Raw genomic sequence first — 19,100 nt, forward strand, 5'->3', positions numbered from 1 at the left:
CAAGCCTATGCCACAGGCAGGTGAATGCAGCGTCTCCCTGGGGTACCTGACTCCCTGGGCTAAGAAAATTAATGCAAACGTTAGTCCCAGGCTGTAGCAGCCCTAAGGGGAAGTTTGAGTTGGTCCGGGAGCAGTTACTGAACAATGTGACCTGACCTCTGATTATCTAAAGCCAGCTAGCCCTGAGGGCCTGATGTGCCTGGACTCAGTTGTGTACAGCATTTAGGCACAGCCAGCCAGTGCGTAGGAGTGCTAGAATGATTGTCAAATGACCAAGTTCACGGACAAGCTAGCCAGCACCATCATGGCAGCCTAAGAAAGTAGCATTGAGTGGCCAAGTCAATCAGCTCCATGGACGAGCTTCCAGGAATGCGTGAGCCATTAGAGCGCAGGGGGATGAGGTTGCAACAAGAATAAGTAAGAAGGTAGTGCTGCTCGGACACACTGCTTACTGCAAAGTGAAGCTAAACACCCTAAACCTTGCAGAACTTGCCAGCCGCTCTCTGGGAAGATAAAACATGGCAAGAGTCTATTGCCAAAGTAGGGAAAGGTAGGAGAGACCTCTACCCACCAGCTAAAGTAAAGAGGCCCAGAAATGTGAGTCTAGTGTTGGAATCCAGGGTCAAGAATCACCATTGGACTTCTGAAAGACTCAAAAGTGCAATGACTTTTTGTCTGTACGTAGAGATAGTTGTGATAAGAAAAAGGAAAAGGCCAAAAGAACTCTAGGGAATCTATTATTTTTTAGACTTACTTGGACCAAAGTTCTATTTTGTTCTTAATGCTAGACAAGATGTAAAATCAAAAGGTCCTGATTCTCAGGAGAGCACAATTGTGCTCACAACTGGTGTCCAGTAGCCACTTTGGTTCCCTGTACAGAAGAGGAGAAGGAAAGAGGGCCAGTTACTCGAGAGGGATCTCTGACACTGGCCAGAAGTGCCTCTGCACAGGAAGGAGATACATAAAAGTCAGCAGCAGTTAGGGTAGCTAACCCCCAGCTAGGCATGGGTTGGGCTTGGTGCCCAGAGCATGATGGGACCAATTGTGACCTTGGTCAATACATTGAGGTTTGCCTGGGTCTTTTTAGCAGTGTGAGTGACTTTGCAGCCTCATTTCTCCTGGAAATGCTTGCAGTTGCTATGGAAGCTTCCCAAAGTCATGAGGTAGAATATCTATTCACATCTATCAGATCCCTCCTAGGCCAAAGGGTCCAGGAGTATTAGATACCTTGGGTTATAATATCAGGTGCAGGTTGTAATTCATATGCCTATAGCTCCCCATGTAAATATAAAGCTAAGTACTTTTCAGTATATTCTCATATTTCTGCAATTGCCACCATTATCCATCCCTAGGATACTTCCATCACATCAAGAGGAAAGAAACCCCATGCCCATTGGCAGTTGCCAGCCATGTCCCTGACTCAGCCTCTAGCTATACCAGCTCACCTGCATGGGACTGCACTCAGAGACATTTTCATGTCAATTGATCATGCAGTAACTGACCATCTTGTCTAGCATTAAGAACAAAATAGAACTTTGGTCCAAGTAAGTCTAAAGAATAATAGATTCCCTAGAGTTCTTTTGGCCTTTTCCTTTTTCTTATCACAACTATCTCTATGTACAGACAAAAATAGCATTCATGCTTTCAGAAAGACAAATTGAAGCAGGGACAAGGGAGATGGCCCAGCAGCTAAAGGTACCTGCATCGAAGCCTGACTAGCAGAGTTTGATACCTGGGAGCCTCGTGGTAGGAGGAGAGACCTGACTTCTGCAACTTATTATTTGATGGCCACACTTGTGCCCTGGTATTTATACATGTTCACACACACACACACACACACACACACACACACACACACACACAAACATACATGCACACACGTACACGCACACAAGCACACGGTAGTAAAAAAAATTAAAAGAAATTGAAGAATCGTACAAAAAGTGACTCGGCTTTGCTAAGCACTGCTGTTCTTTCTGATGTTAGGATAGTGTGCAAACACAGATGGCCCCTTTTTCATAAACACAGCAGATAATGCACTACGGTTTGAGCATGGAACGGTTCCCACAGCCTCCTGTGGCTGCACACTTGCTCCACAGCTGCTTGGCAAAGTACAGTGTGGCTAGAAGTGGGTCACTGTGGGGTGGGCCCTGTAGTTTATAGCCCTGATCAGCTTCTTCTTGGTTCTCTGCTTCCTGTTCCCCTAAGATGTGGCAAATATGAGCCACCTGCTCCTGCCACCAAGAAGCTGCCTCCTCCCAGCCACTTCCCGCCATGATGGGCTTCATTTCCTCAAACAATGAGCCCAAGTGAAGCCTCTCCTCTCCTCTCTGCATTTCTTTTCTTTTGGGTGTTTGAACACCAGTAAAAGTAGCGTAGCTGCTGTGCACACTTCGCCACTGAGATTTTTAAAAGACGTATTTGCTATAGTTGAGCAGTAGTCTCATGGTTATGTAACAGAGGTTCTTGATCATTTTTTTAAGGGAGGAAGGATCTGGTCTGGCTTGTGATTTGAAGGTACAGCCTATCATGGCCAGGGTGACAGCAGCTAGTCACATTGTATTCTTGGTCATAGAGCAGGCATAAATAAATGCTGGTTCCTAATATTCCTTTTCTGTTTATTCAGTGCAAGAAACCATTCCAGGGTGTAGTGCTGCCTGCATTCAGTTACATGGTTGTTTTTATAGCTATATAATAGTCCCTTGTGTGTGTGTGTGTGTGTGTGTGTGTGTGTCCTCATTTCTGTGATTTCTTGCCACTCACGCATACATAGGCCCTGTAGTCTGTGTAGTCCAGAGGCAGCAGACTTGCTTTGACATTTTACATACTTGTCTAAGTAAGGTAGATTCTTCTAAATAGAACTGCCAATCCAAAGGGGCAAGGCATTTGCGTTTTGGTGGACAATGCCAAAAGTGGCTCTTTCAGAATGATATTCTGGGTGGCATTATCCAGTATGGCTGCCAGTATCTTGGTACCCGGCTCTGCTCACATAGCATATGATTAGTTTCAGTTAACATATCAGGCAGGTTACCTGTGGTATTTCTTCCTGTGAGCTCAGGTTGTTAGGCGCGAGGTCCAGCATCCTTTCTGGCATGACGGGTTTTCCCTGAGAGCTGGTGTTGTCTTGCGGAGACTCTGACCTGTGGATTGGCAAAGGTAGGAAATCCTAGCTCTGCTTTTCATGAGTGTCTCGGCCATTTTCTCAGAATTTTAATGTCCTCCCCCTTTTATATTCTTATTCCCTGAAGAACCTGGAAAACCATCTTCCAGTCCTGCTTTCTTCACATTCTGTCTTCTAGACTTATGAAGCACTTGGCTTTCTCCTAAAATTTTTCTTCTCTTGCGATTTTAGATATTTTAAAGGCCTCTTTTTCTCTTTTTAATGTTCTGATTTTTCTTGCATTTGACATTTATTGGGAAATAAAAAGTAAAATAAAAGTCCAATTCCCCCTCTCCTCCACCAGCTATCTAGTCATTCAAGAACTATTAAAACACCCATCCTCTCTCTACTGGTTTGAAACAACATCTTTTATTATATGCCAAGTTCCTCTATCTACTTGCTGGTTCCTACTTTGAAAAATCACAGAAGAGGACTTGAGAGATGTGCAGTGGGTAAAGCGCTCTTTCTGCTCAAGCGTTAGGACTTGCATTGAAGTTCCCCAAAGCCAGGCATGTCCCCATACCCCTGTTTTAACCTTAGCATGTGAGGGGGAGAGACAGAATGATCACTGGCGCTTGCTAATTGCCAGTTGAGCTCCAGGTTCAGTGAGAGACCCTGCCTCAAAATATAAGGTAGGAACTGATAGTCGAGAAATTTAGTGGCTTTCTCTAGCCTCTAGACATATGTACCTACAACACGGATGCGTAGGTACACTGCATCACACATGCAGAGACAGGCAGACAGACAGAAATACAGAGACTAGACCAGAGTAAGTAAGTGAGCAAGTTTAAAATGCTCTTTTATGTACGACTCCTTGGAGCACTCTCTTCTAGCCACCCCTGCTCCCTCTGCTGAGAAAGACTGGCTTTTTAAGGGTATACATGTGGGAATTTGTGTCGCCTCCTTTTTCTTTACCTTAAGTGTCTTCTATACTTCTTTGTCATCGTCCTATTTTGGAATGAGGTATTCTCCGACTGACAGTCCTGCTGGAACACCCTGGCAGGTAGTATGTGATCTATACAGTGGATATCTTTGGTTTCTTTTGCTTAACGCACAAAGTCATATTTCACTAGAGAAAATATTATCTTATCATCTATCTGGGAAATCTAAGACTGATGTTATAGATAAAACTTTAGGGTGAGCCGGGCGATGGTGGCACACGCCTTTAATCCCAGCACTCGGGAGGCAGAGGCAGGCGGATCTCTGTGAGTTCGAGACCAGCCTGGTCTACAGAGCTAGTTCCAGGACAGGCTCCAAAGCCACAGAGAAACCTGTCTCGAAAAAAACCAAAAAAACCAAAAAAAAAAACCCAAAAAACTTTGGGGTGACATCTTTTCAAGTAAAGCTTTGTCTTGCCACAGGAGGTCACTCTTGGGTAATCTTTGAAGCTTGATTGAACTGATGAGGAACATAGACCAATAAGAAAGAAGCAACCCTATAGTAAATATATATATATATATATATATACACACACACACACGTATATGTGTGTGTGTGTGTGTGTGTGTAGCAGCTAACTATAAAGTGATGTGGGAAGTGAATGAAACTGGTTTCTTAATATATAAACTTTTTCTTATTATGCTCTTTGTTCATATGCTATAAAAATTTAAGAGCTGGAAAGAAAAAAAATATATAACTATCTTATAACATTAGGGACACCAGTAGGAAAAATTTGGTGTATTAGATGTCCTGAGAAGTCATATTCACACACAAAGAGTGGAAACCAAAATCACACATATGGACCTGACAATAGTAGTGAAATGGCTCAGCAGATCAAGATGCTTGCGACACAAGTATCAATTGACCCGAGTTCAATCCCCAGAATCCCCCACTTACAAGAGTTGTCCTCTGACTTCCATGGGCATAGAGTGGTCTGGGCATGCCTGCACTCACACCCATTCTACTAATAAATAACATTTAAATCATAATGTGTAGATGGAGAGATTGCTCAGTGAGCAGAGTGCTTGCTGTCTAAGCATGTTGCCCTGAATCTGTCCCCCCAGCATCAACAGAAATGCTTAGGTGTGGCAGTGTGTGTCTCTAACACCAATGAGGCAGAGACACACAGATTCCAAGGCTTTGCTGGTCAGGCGGTCTAACCAAAGCAGTGAACTCACTCCAGGTTCAGTGAGAGACCCTATGTGCAGTCATAAGGTGGAGAGTGACAGAGGAAGACACCTAGCACCAACCTCTGACCTCCTCACAGCCATGCACCAATCAAACCTAATGTCTATTTTCTTCCCATCTAAGATTTCTGTGATACCTCACTTCTGAGAAGCACATGTTAGTCTCCAGTGTGTATATGGAATTAGGTCCATGCAGCTGTCTCAGGAAATGATAATTTTACAGTGACCCAGGGGATTGGGGGCCAGAATCTATCCCTTTCTCTTATGCTACATGAACCAGCAAAGTAACTGATGTGGCCGGAGCTTTTACCCGGGTCAGATGTCCAAGCGCCTCAGTGCCAAGAGCCACATAGTTCACCTTTCTTTCCCTGGCCTCTGTGTCTGTCTACCTGCCTGTTTGCAGGGGAATTATGATCTTCAGCCTCGACTTCATGGACTTAGAACCTGAGCCACAAATGGTAGTGTCTCCCATTGCAGTGCTGCAGACCAGGGCCCTTCCCGTTCCTCCAAATAAATACGAATTCTTTGGTATCTACCTTTTACATAATCTGCCCAAGTACCTTTTTTTTGAAAAACAAAAACAAAAATGCTGTCTGATGTTCTGAGAGACCTCCTTTCCCTGATCCAAGTTTAAAAGGTTTAACATGAAATTGGCATCTATGTAGTATATACTTGAAGATGATTATGGGGCAAAATTTTTTTTGCCTGCCTTCAAATTACAGGTTTCTTCTTTCAATTACTGTTAAAGCAAGGAAGCTGATGGTAGACAGACACCTTCAGAAGGAAGGATGTCTGCTCGGATGACTAGAGTTTTGACTCCTACTGTGGATTTTTAGAGTTGAGCTTTCAGGTTGTATAGTTTGAACATATCTTCATGCTGCCTTCACTGCGGAAGTACAATTTTAGTGTCTATAGACTCATAGCCTGACTTCATGGGGGATGCCAAGAATTTGACTGCTAAGCCGACAGCTGTTCCTGTCTATGGGACCTATTTCACCTCTTGTAAGATGTCTGGTCTTCTGTTCATGAAATTGTTTGGGAATTCTTTCATTGCATTTATTGGTCAAAGTAGCATGTCTTCTAGTCATTCTGGAAAATTCTCAGGCATTGTTTTTTATTTTTTTTTAAGTGGTGTGTGTGTGTGAGTGTGTGTATGTGTGTGTGTCCAGAGGTCAGCCTTGGGTGTCATTCTGTAGCAGCTATCTGCTTGTTTTTTGTTTTTGTTTTGAGATGGGCTTTTTCACTCTGACCTGGAGTTCCCAGATAGTCAGCCTGGCTGACCAGTGAGCGCCAGGGATCCTCCTATCTCTACATCCTCCAGAACTGGAATAAGAAGCACACACGACCACATCCAACTTTTAGGCAGATGCTGGGGCTTCAACTCGGGTCTCTGTGTATACCTGGCAAGTGCTTTACCAGCTACAACATCTCTCTGGTCTCTTTTTTTCTCTTGACAGACTACAGCTACTCCTGCCATATTGTCACTCTGCCATTTGTGACTTTGAGCTCGTGAACTTTCTTTTTCTCTTTTTGTGTTACATTCTGAACTATAACTTCATCTCATCTTTAATCTACTCTGTATTAGATATTTTCATTTTGTTAGCCACTGTGTTTTAAATTTCAATAAAGTTTAAGTGTATTTTCTATTTCTCAACTTTCTATTTTCTCAAGTCTTGATTGAACATTCTTCATTACCCTTTTATTATTATCCAGGTATCCATTTTATTTCTTTAAAACATGAAACAATTCCTTTAGCCTCTTTTTCAACTAATTCCAGTGGTTCATTCTTTGGACTTAATGTTTCAGTTACAACTGTTTCTGGCTTCCAGTTTGGGTGTCTTGTTATCCTTGGATGTCTTATGTCCATTTTTTTTTTAATCAGAAAAGTCTCTTTATAATCCCTTGGAGAACTATCCCAAATTATCACTTTAATTTCAACTCTCTGCTTGAGGGTTTTTGCTACATAATAATGGGAACTGAAATAAGCAACCATCAGGATAGTGGAAATGTGGTATGTTCTAGTGGAAATAGTGGAATGTTCTAGAAAAGAACTGTCCTTCACCCAGAATTAGAAACAAGGCAGGGTAAATATCCTTCCCATTGACTGGGGTAGCAGGACAGGATTTATTGGTTGCTATTCTGGACGGAAAATGTGTAGCACCCCTGTATTACACAGAGGTTTCCCACTAAATTCTTCTTTCACATGGACCTAGGTTTAGTTTCTCAACATCACCACCCCAACAATCTCAGCAGCAAAGCAGAAGCTTAAGATTCTTAGGGGGTCAGACAAGATCTCCTGGGTAAATTGGGAGCATGGGGACCTTGGGAGAGGGTTAAAGGGGGAGGAAGAGGCAGGGAGAGGAACAGAGAAAAACAGAGAGCTCAATAAAAAATCAATTAAAAATATTTTTAAAAAGATTCTTAGGGGGCTGGAGAGATGGCTCAGGGGTGAGAAAGCGCTTGCCATTCTTACTTTATAGAATACCAGGACTGGATTCCCAGTACCCATGTCAGGCAGCTTATAACCACCTGCAACTCCAATTCCAGGAGATCCCATTCCAAATTTGGCACCCATGGGCACCTGTGTGCATAACTGCATGTGTGCGCGCGCACACACACACACACACACACACACACTGTTTAAAGACTTATATTAAGACTCCTAGGAGAGCTTCAAAGAAAGGGCTTCACTCCCTGCAGCTTCTCAGTTCTCACCTGCCTTCTACCATCCCTGCTGCTACTGTTTTCTTCCACCATTTCAGTTTCGGGATACATTTGTAAGGACAGTTCCCTCAAATTCCTGCATCATCTGCCTTTGCTGTCCTTTCCACTGGGATAAATAGTTAAGCTGCCTAACTTTCCCGAAGGCCAAAATGCAGTCTCAAATGTGCTGGAGACCTGAGCTTATATGCCAAGCAGCCATGTGGAAGTTGGGCATGGCCGCACCTGTCTGTCATCTCAGCCCTTGGAAGCAGAAACCGGCAGATCTTAGAAGGTGTGAGCCAGGCAGCCTAGCCAAACTGGCAAGTTCTAGGTTCAGTGAGAAGTCTCTCTCTCAAAGTGATACAGTAGAGAAATGTCGAATAGAACACTCCATGTCCTTGTCTACCTTCTGCGCATGCATGAGCAAATGCACCTACATGCATTCACACAGAGACACACACATACACAGCAAAAAGAGGTCTCATTTTCTTTGTTCATATTGGGTTTAAAAGGACCTGTGAAAATATTGGCTGGATAAGTTGTATAGAGTTCTTCTGTATGTTCGAGCAATTCTACTCTCAGATTAATATTCAAAAGATTTGAAGAAAGGCACTCAGCTATGTGTATGCCAAAGTGCATAGCAGTACAATTCAATAGGTATGGGCTTCCCTTTTGGTTTTGTGGCATGTTCTGGAACGAGACAGAGGTTAATAGCTGTGTTTTATTGTGAATACACATAATACCATGAAATTATACACTTTAAGTGGTTTAGAAGATAAGGTCTATATTCTATGTATTTTACAGTTTTCTGAACTGAAGGCCATGTTGAAAGTTTTCAGACTTGGGGCATGGTAACCTGGTGGAAGACTAACTATGCCTGTTCGTGCTGTTTTCTCAGTCACAGAAAGTGGTTTTTTTCAGACAGTTGTCCACTTACTGTGTCCTTCTCTAAATATATCCTCCTTTCTTGGTTGTCATTTGAGGGTGACATAATGGGTAGCCCTATATTAAAAAGATATCTTCCATCCCCCTGCTTCCTAAGTTGGGGTCTATTTGTTTTAGTACCTCTATTTTTAATGTGAATTGTCTTGTGACTGATTATTATTTTAAAATTATAATAGGAGGACCTTTATCACATTGTATTTATGCATTGTTTTAAAAGAAGTTTCATCATCAAAGTGTGTTTTTCACAGACGAATCCAAAATCCCGTGACCTCACTCACTATTCCTGTCTTCCCTTTCTCTTTCTCTTGTGTACCCGTGTTCTCCTGAGTTAGCAACAATGAACAGCCATGTTGGATGGGAGAGGAACTAGATTTAGGCAGGCATGGCCACCCTTCTGACATTATAAAACCCATTGTCACGTAGAAAGTTTACACCTGAGCATCTTGCAATTGCAGTTTATTTTTAAACCGTGTTTTTTATTGTTTGCCAATTCTATACGTGCATATGTGTTTTGATCAATCCTCACTCCTGTCACCTCCAATTCCTGCCCTATTTCCTCCACCACATTCCCCTCCCAACTTCATGTGCTCTATTCAAAAAATATCTCAAGTTGGAGAGATGGCTTCAATGTTAAGAACACTGGTTACTGTTCTAGAGGACCCAGGTTCTTTTCCCAGCACCCACACGGTAATTCACAACCAGCTATAACAGTGTAAGGAGATACAGCACCCTCTCCTGGACTCCATAGGCACTGGATACACACAGTACATCAGGCAAACATCCATATGTATAAAACAAAAATCAATAAGTCTTCTTTTTAAATCTCGGGTTTTGAGCAAGTCCACAATTTTGTGTCAGGCCATATTCATCATTGTCCTTGGCAGCATGCAGCCTACCAACTTGAGGTTGAGCACAGTTGGACAGGGTCTCATTTTATGAAGCCCTCCCTCAGAAGCCTACAAATCGCCTGAATATGCTAACAAAGCCTTCTGTCCCGACCTTGGCTCCAGAAACCAAGCAAATAATGAAGTGCTAAGTGGCTTGTCTTAAGTTTTGCCTGTGAGTTTTTTTGGTTTTTTTTTTTTTTTTTTTTGGTTTTTCGAGACAGGGTTTCTCTGGCTTTGGAGACTGTCCTGGAACTAGCTCTTGTAGACCAGGCTGGTCTCGAACTCACAGAGATCCGCCTGCCTCTGCCTCCCGAGTGCTGGAATTAAAGGCGTGCGCCACCATCGCCCGGCTTGCCTGTGAGTTTTCAATGGACTCCCAGCTCCTAACAAATTGACTAGCAGTTTCTTAACCAGCAGTCTTATCCAGGTGCCAGGGGGCTCTGACATTCGTGACAAGCAACCGCAGAGGCAGACTTCAGCAGCAGCAGGCTTTCCCACGTGGACTGCGTGATGTATAATCTCGACTATGCTTGCCGTCACCAGTGTGACCTAACGCTTTGCATTATCTTAAGGGTGGCTGCTTGCTGAGTTCCTCAAACATGTTTTACAAATACAGATTTTATTTTTTCCAGTGCTGGCTATGGAACTTGGGGGGCTCACATATGCTAGTGAACAGTTTCTCACTGAGGGCCTGCCTGGAGTTCACAAAATAGGCTAGCATGACTGGCCAACAAGACCCAGGGATCTGCACGTTTCTGCCTCCCAAAAGCTAAGCTCACAAGCATGAGTTCTAGGAATTGAACTGGGGTTCTTATTCTTCCAAAACAAACAATTTACAGTTCAGCTATTTCCCCAGCCTAGGGCCCAGTTGTAAATCCCTAGGTGGGCTGTGTTGCCATGTTCTTTTCCATCTTTCCACAGGGTTACATCAATTGCGGACAGGCTGAATGTGGAATTTGCTTTGATTCACAAAGAGAGAAAGAAAGCAAATGAAGTGGACCGGATGGTTCTGGTGGGCGATGTGAAGGACCGTGTGGCTATCCTGGTCGACGACATGGCTGACACATGTGGTACCATCTGCCATGCTGCCGATAAGTACGTGGGTTGGGTCAGGAAAGACAAGAAAACATCTCCTTCACAAAAATACATATAAAATTGTATTTTATTCGTTTATTTGTGTGTGTGTTTACACGTATGCATGCTTGTGCGCACGAGTCAAGGAGGTATGCATGCTATGGTCCAGTCGTGGAGTCAGAAGACAATCTTTGTGAGTCAGTTCTCCCTTTCCACTATGAGTCACAGGGATTGAACTCAGCTTGTCCGGTTTGATGGCAAATGCATTTACCCATGAGGCATGTAATATTTGAAACTGAGCCTATGTTTCTTAATTGTTGCCGATGACTTGGCAGTAGAGTTTTAAGCCTCAGGAGACTCTAGGCTCATTTTTTTTCCTCAGTCCTCTTTTCCCCAGTAAGAAAAACAAACACCACCAGCAACAAACATCCATGGGCATTTTTATTTTCTAGATTGGACTTGCAGGTCATTTTTGTAAAGGATCAGAGAATGTGCTTCCCTAGAAATCAGGTCCAGCGAGACAGAGGTTTTATTTGCTTGTTTGTACCGTTTCTGCTTTCAGCTCAACCTTTGGGCTAGTCTCATTGGTCACGGGGCTTTCCAAAGGCTATGCTTGGCAGAGTGGGAGCCCCCCACTCCTTCACCACACATGGCTGTGGAATACAATTTGAGACGCTTGATTACATGTCACATGTATTTTGCACTATTGGTTAAAATCAGTGGTTCTCAGCACAGGACAGTTTTCCCCTAAAGATATCATTGCTTGTCACAATTAAACACATGGGAATGTTGGTAGTGTATGAATCAGGGGTGCTACTGAACGTTCCCATGATGGACAAGATGGCCACCATGATAAGAATTATATAGCTCCAAATGCCAGGGCTGATGATCCTTGGTTTAATGGAACTCAGAGCATTTTGATAACATACACGATTAAAAGATCGTAGTATGGCCAAATAAATGCAAATGGATTTTTGTTTCATTTTTATACGGTAGACTTTTCACTAATAAATTTTGAGACAATGCACAGTGTTTTAAGAATATTGAAGTATTTTTGGACACTTAATTCTTTTGAGACAGGACTTTGCTCAGTAGCTCTGGCTTGTTTTTAACTCACAGTCTTCCTGTCTTGGCCTCCCTAGGGATGGAATGCCACTAGGAACTTTTTGTCTTCTGTTTTGCAGGTTGCTCTCGGCTGGTGCCACCAAAGTTTATGCTATCCTTACGCACGGAATCTTCTCTGGGCCAGCTATTTCCAGAATAAATAATGCTGCCTTTGAAGCCGTTGTTGTCACCAACACAATCCCACAAGAGGACAAAATGAAACACTGCTCCAAGATCCAGGTACTGTCTACCCTCCAGGCAGAACCATGCAGCAAGGTACCTGCTTCAGACCCTTAAAATAGTAGCCAGCTTTCTGTTTGCTAAGATAGAGGCTAAGAGAGACTGAAGTTTCTTATCACAGCCGGCTAACCAGTCATATTAGATCCCTGAGAAAGGCGAGGATCAAGAGGTCAATGGTCACTACTTGGAAATAGCAAAGAAAAAGAAAGGAAGGAAGGAAATGGAAGAGAGAAAAAGAGACCGGGCTGCAATGCTGTCGGTAGAGTGCTTACATAGCATACCTGAGTCTGGGGGTTCCAGCCCCAGCACTCAATACAGTAGTCCTGGTGGCACTTACCTGTAATCCCTGTGCTCGAGAAGGTAGGTGCAAGAAGATCAAGTACTCGTGGTCATCTTCAAATTCAAAGCCATCCTAAAAGGGATGAGACAGTATCTCAAACAAGGATTTTAACCGGAAACGGGAAACGATCTATGTGTGGTACTTGGAAGGTAGAAGCAGGAGTACTGCACGGAGACTAGCCCAAGCTGCGTGTAATCTTGTCTCACAAACCAACAAAAAAGTAACAAATAGCACCCATGAGATGGCTCAGTAGGCAGAAGGAGAGAAACAGAAGAAGTAGCAAACAAAGAGAATCACAATATAAAACAGGAAGAGCAATGAGGAAGTAGCTTGATGTAGCACTTGCCTGGACTGCCCAACCCTGAACAACAAGGTTAAACATAGAATGACTTTGTAGCACGCGCCATTCCTACGTATATAGTCCACTAAAAATGGGGTGGGGGAGGCAGCAGGCTATACTAAGTATATTTGGGGACCTACTTTTTCAGGTCCCTCCTGACTATATATATGCCCATAGGTACCAGACAACAATTGTTATTTGAGCACAAGGAGATAAGTTTGAAAATTGTCAGAGTAGTGGTCCCTTACGTTTTTATGTATGATTAGTGTAGTGTAGTAACTGCGGCCCAAAGGCCAAATCTAGCCCACCTCTGTATTTTATTTTTTTTAATATGTATTTATTTATTATGTATACAATATTCTGTCCGTGTGTATGTCTGCAGGCCAGAAGAGGGCACCAGACCTCATTACAGATGGTTGTGAGCCACCATGTAGTTGCTGGGAATCCACCTCTGTATTTTAAATAAAGTTTTATTGACACATACGCATGTTTCATTCCTGTGTTGCCCATGACTGCCTTTGCACCACAATGCAGAATTGAGTGTTTGGTACACAGATAACCCCAAACTTTTAACCTTCTAATATTTTTCAGGAAAAGTAGTTTGCTGACCCCCAAGTTAAAATGATCATGGTTGTGCTTTTATCATGACAGACACTCAATGTTTTTAGCAATTCTTGGGGTCAGGGAGATGGCTCAGTAGGTAAGCACTTACTGCACAAATCTGGAGATCTGAGCTCTATCCCTGGGACCCACTCAAAGGTCGATGGAGAAAAGCTGACTCCACAAAGTTGTCTTCTGACCTTCACATGCATGTCATGGCACATGTGTGCTAACCCCCCCCATACACACTCACACATGCACACACTCACACACTGATAATAATAATAACAACAGCAATAGATGAAAGAGTTCTAAAAATCGTATTGGGCTGGCATTCCAAATTGAAGTGTAGTCAAGTAGAAAGATAGGTTGTGTAAGATTTGCTTTATAATATTTTATGAAAAACATTGCCATGTTTTAAAACTTGGTACTGGGATTATAGTAAAGACTTAAGAAATAAAATGAAAGTTGCAACTTTAAAATATTATAGCCACTATCTTTTCTAACTAGGAAAAAAACCTCTCCCGATGAAGAAAGAAAACTAGTTTGTAAATAACCAGTGTCCCAAGAAAGGACCATCTGTGGGTAACAGCAGCCCTGAGTATCAATACTGAAAATCTTCCCAGGAACTGAGAGTAGTCACCTCCGCTGGCTGCGATGTCTTTAAAGCTAAACTCTACAAACAACTGAAGATTTTTCAGTGTGGACACTCCCAAAGAAATGGCCAGAGGAGGTTTAACCCAAGCATACCACATGGGTGCTGGAGAAAACATTCTTAGGCTTTCTGCCTTTTCAGCTTTTAAAGAAATCGAACTCACTCCTGCCTTTTGTGTTTTGTGTTTTCTCCTTGCTATTCAGGTGATTGATATTTCAATGATCCTGGCCGAGGCCATTCGAAGAACCCACAATGGGGAGTCTGTGTCCTACTTGTTCAGCCACGTACCTCTGTAGTCCCATGGGATACGGAAGGTGGAGCAAGCCTCCTCCGGCATTTCACTGTCTTTGTCTGCCTGCTGTTTTAGCGTTAGGACTCAGCAATTCTAGGATGATCACTGGCAAAAGCATCCGATCTATGTACACTCTAAGATTCCTTGTCTCCCTTTCTAATGTTCAAGACTACTGCTTTTCTGTTTTGTGGGGGCAGGGGAAGGTGGTGGTTATTTGGTCTTTAAGTGAACCATTGTCAATGAGAACTAGTCTTTTCCCTCATTCTTTTTTAGGACATTGAGGCAGCGACTTTTAAGCCTAAAATCCTATGGTGGAAATTTGTCCTATATATATTTTCAGGTTGCCAAAGGTGACTTCAAATGAAAGCCTTCTGTGTAAATAGATCCTGATAATGCCTGTGGACATTAGGGTAGAATCCTAAATACCCTTTCCTTTGGAGGGAACCTCAGAAAATTTATACTGTCATGCATTTTGGATACTTTTTTGCTTTTTAGGAAAACGTGATAGCTGGGTTTATTTTATTATTGCCCTTAATTGGGATTGGATTTTATTGAGCCTAAGATGGTCACTGACCTATTGACTTTTCTTAGTAAACATTATATGTATTGAAGACAATATAAGGCTCTATCACTTTTAATTTCCACTTTGAGCATATGCCACAGCCGTCAACTTACCTGAAACTCCCAAAATTATGATGAGGATATAGTCAGTGAGTTCATGATCACATCGATGTGCACCTTTGTCTATCCCAGAGGAATTATTCTTTATGATGCACCTCATGGCCTGTCTATCATCTTATTCCCAGACGTCGTCATTTTAGCGCTAGCCTATACTTTGCATTTTTCACGATAATTTCTTGGCATAGTTATCCACCACAAGAAAAACTTCTGGAAATCCCCTCACATTTTTTAGACTGATTATTATTTTTGCTTTTCACATACATAAAACAGGGAAGTTTTAAGAGTGTCACCAAATGTATTTATTTAAGCACTGTTTAGTGAGCTTGGATGAAATGTTCTTTGGCCTTTGTAAGCAGAAGTACTAAATCTCTAATTACTGATTACCATCTCTAAGGCTGTTAAAATGTAGAGATAAGAGAGGCCTGAGAAACAATGGATACAAGAGTAAATAGTTGTTCCATTAGGAGCATCTTCAAAAACTGGACCAAATAGCATCGTGAAGGAGAATTTCACTGAGGGTGGCGTTCTTGACAAAATTCTCTTTTAGCGATGTGTGGAGGCTCATACCTTTAAACTGAAGCGGGAAGATTAACACAAGTTTGAGGCCAGCCTCGGCTACATAGTGAGTGCCAGCTCAACCTGGGCTAGACTTGAGCCCATGTGTTAGGAAATAAAAACAAACAAAAAGGCAGTCCCCTATAGCATCATTTAAAGTGGCAGAGGTCACCCATTGACTGACTGATTATATGTATATTGGCAGACAACCTACCAAATTTCCCTGCCCCCAAAGAAGATAATTTGCTTGAGTACCTAAAGATTCAGAATGCTAAACAATCTCTCCCCCTTGGTAAATCTTAAAACTGGTAGATAAATTTCTAGCCCTAAATTTTTAGGGTAGAAAAATCCTAGCCATCTGAGTAACACACTTGGCCAGCACTCTAGAATATCAAACTCCAGGGCAGCAGAAGTCAAATCAATGTTAAACGTATCATTTATGTTAATATGGAGACTGGCATTTTGACAATACCTTATTTGTAACTGTTTAGAAGAAAGTGGTCCCATCACCTGGGATACTCAGCTCTGTGATACATACTGTCTGTAAAGTCTTGGCTAGACAAGTGTTAAAGTCCTGTTTGACGCTATGCAATTGTTAGTTTTGATAAGTATGTGATGTCTGTATTTCGTGGGGGTTTATGCCTGTGCTGAATGAAGACATTCCAGTGCACATCCACATGGAGACAGCTTGATGTATGTGTGCACATGTCTCAAAGCGTTGGCATGACAAAAGTCCATTGATCATCATTTTATCTAAGATATTCAAAGCTTAAGGATGTGTACAGTAGATTTTCCAATAATGATTGTCAACGTAAATCCCCTATAGACAAACCTGCGTGGCTGACCTCGGAAATGAGAACGGATGTTTTCTGACTTTACTTGGCCCCGAGTTAATGTATCCAGAGAACCACTGAATACACTGAGGAGCTGATTAGACTGGACTGAGCCTTATACAATGGAGACAGAGACTTTGAATAATTGACAGTTTCAGTTGGGCCAAAGTGACAAAGGCTGTTTCCTGAGCAGTCTAAACCCAGGACGCTCCTGATTCTTGCTGTTTGTGGTAAGGAAATGTAAGGGGGAAATCACCAACAGATCAGCTTCATCTGGCTCTATGGAAAGGGCCAAAAGGGGGAGCCAGAAAAACAGGAATATACCAAAGTTGTTTAGCCTCCAGCTCAAATTTTCCTACTCACCTGGTAGATGTTCGTAGGCTAACTTTCCTTCGTGAGCTTCAATGTCGACGACTAAGTTCAGGAATATATTCTTTGCAGTGCTTGCCCTGGTGTTAGAGACTAGAGAATCTTGAGATCCCGTGACGTTTACTAAGACATTTCAATAAAACCCTGCTGACTACTTGGTTTCATAGTTTGTGTCATTATTTTGGAATCATTTGCTTTTTGAGGAAGTGACCTGTTGATGAAGTCACTGGAAATGTTTGTTACCATGTTCCTAAGACCCAGTTTGCAAAACTAAAGGAAAGCCAGAAGTTAATTAAATGTACTCCTCGCCATTTTGACGCTTCTGCTGTGTGAAGGCCTCTTTAGCTATCTTCTTTCAGAAAAGCGTCACAACTGCTCCACATAGTGATCATTCTACATAGTAAATCTCCAATTGAAGACCAAGATTGCTGAGATGGGATGGGAGGTGCCACCAAGCAACCAGAGTTCAAGTCCTGGGACTCACATGGTAGAAGGAGAGAATTGTCCACTGATCACCACATGCAAACTGTGCCATGCAGACGTCCAACTCCCCCCCCAACAGACCCATAAATCACTATAGCGTGTTCTGCATCTAAGCAGTGAAATTCAGCATCTATCTGAATTTGGATCGAGTGGTCTAAACAAGTACAGGCTACATAGAAGTTGTTCGTGTGCGTTGGGTATAAGACAGGAAGAAGCGAGACAGTCATGAGTTCAGCCTTAAGGGGGGCACAACCTCTTTGCCCACTATTGTAAAAGGAGTAAGTACATGTTCTTTGCACATGCCTGTCTGAGTCACAGGGAGCACTGGGGCAAGAGCAAGTAGATGCATGTGGGAATCGCTCTGAAGTGGGCTACAGAAATAGCACCTAGGGATGACTGCCTCATAGCCACAGAGACGCTGCTCCACTGGGGCCTGGTAGAAGCTGGTTGTGCCCCAGCCCTCCACCACAGGCCCATCAAAAGTAGAGTTGAAAGTGGTGCCCAGTTGAGTTCTGTGACCGAAAACTAAGCCAGCTGAACTCATTTTCAATTTTAAAAGCATGATAAAATGGGAAATGAGAATGCCCCAAAATGGAAAGCAGTGGGAAGTGCCCTCATTCGGGAACGTGGCAATCTGGAGTCTGGTCCTGACATACTGTAAGCACATTGTGACCATAAATTCCTGCACTTCTGCGAGACTTAAATGTCTCTGCAAAACTCATGTAAGAGAAGATGGTTACCATACCAGACCTTTTCTTTTCGGCCACCAACGAGCTCCCAAATCATGACATGAAGACTTATTAGTTTTAAATGCTTGGCCTTAGCTCTTATTTTACTGGTTTTTTTTTTTTACCTACTTTTGCTTCAGGACTTTTTACTTTTTTCCCTTCTCTGTATCTCTTACTTTCCTGCTGTCTTCATGTCTGGTTGGTGGCTGCCTGACTTCTGGCCCCAGGCATGTCGCTTTCTCCCTCTCTCCTCCTTTCTTTTCCTTATTTTTCTTTTCTTTTCTTTCTCTGCCTAGATTTATCCTGTTCTCTTTGCCCAGCAGCCCCGCCTATCACTCACTCTCTCGCCTAGCTATTGACCATTCAGTTCTTAGGCAGGCAAGGTGGAATAGATGCAACTCGTCTTTCTATCATTAAGCAGATGCAGCAGAAACAAATGTAACACACCTTTACACAGTTAAGGTAATAGTCCACAGCATAAACAGAAGTAACATATCTTTGCCTAGTTAAAATAATATTCCACAACAGGTTGCCAGCTGCAGCAATTTTATCATGCTACATTTACCTGAAATAATTGAGCTCACTGCTGACTATGGCTCCAGTTAGGGAATGATAGAAAGTTGCTTCTCCATTTTCCTCAATTAGGTGCCCAACTCACTTTAGTTTGCCTAGGACTTTTTCTCAGGCTTAGAACTGGAAGTCTGAGCAGGGCAGTGGCGGTGCATGTCTTGAATCCCAGCACTTGTGGAGGGGAGGGCAGAGGCAGACAAATCTCTGTGAGTTCGAGGCCAGTCTGGTCTACATAGTGAATTCCAGGACAACCTGGGCTACACAGAGAAGCCCTGGGGCACTGAAATGAACAGAGAATTCTCAGCAGAGGAAGTTCAAATGGCCAAAAGACACTTAAGGTCATGCTCAACCTCCTTAGCGATCAGGGAAATGCAAATCAAAACAACTTTGAGATATCATCTTACACCTGTCAGAA

At 42.7% G+C, this 19,100-nt stretch overlaps 1 protein-coding gene across 2 annotated transcripts in view; it reads left to right on the plus strand.

Moving 5' to 3' along the window:
- Positions 1–17,066, plus strand: part of Prps2 (phosphoribosyl pyrophosphate synthetase 2) — a 38,263-nt gene extending 21,197 nt beyond the window's left edge. For both annotated transcript variants that reach the window (XM_005358722.2, XM_005358723.2), the window contains exons 5-7: positions 10,743–10,916; positions 12,080–12,239; positions 14,378–17,066. In XM_005358722.2, the coding sequence (XP_005358779.1) occupies positions 10,743–10,916; positions 12,080–12,239; positions 14,378–14,470 (427 nt within the window). In that variant the 3' untranslated portion in view covers positions 14,471–17,066. The remainder of the gene's footprint in view (positions 1–10,742; positions 10,917–12,079; positions 12,240–14,377) is intronic.
- Positions 17,067–19,100: the final 2,034 nt, after the last annotated feature.

This window comes from Microtus ochrogaster, chromosome X (assembly GCF_000317375.1).
Source record: "Microtus ochrogaster isolate Prairie Vole_2 chromosome X, MicOch1.0, whole genome shotgun sequence".
Lineage (NCBI taxonomy): Eukaryota > Metazoa > Chordata > Mammalia > Rodentia > Cricetidae > Microtus > Microtus ochrogaster.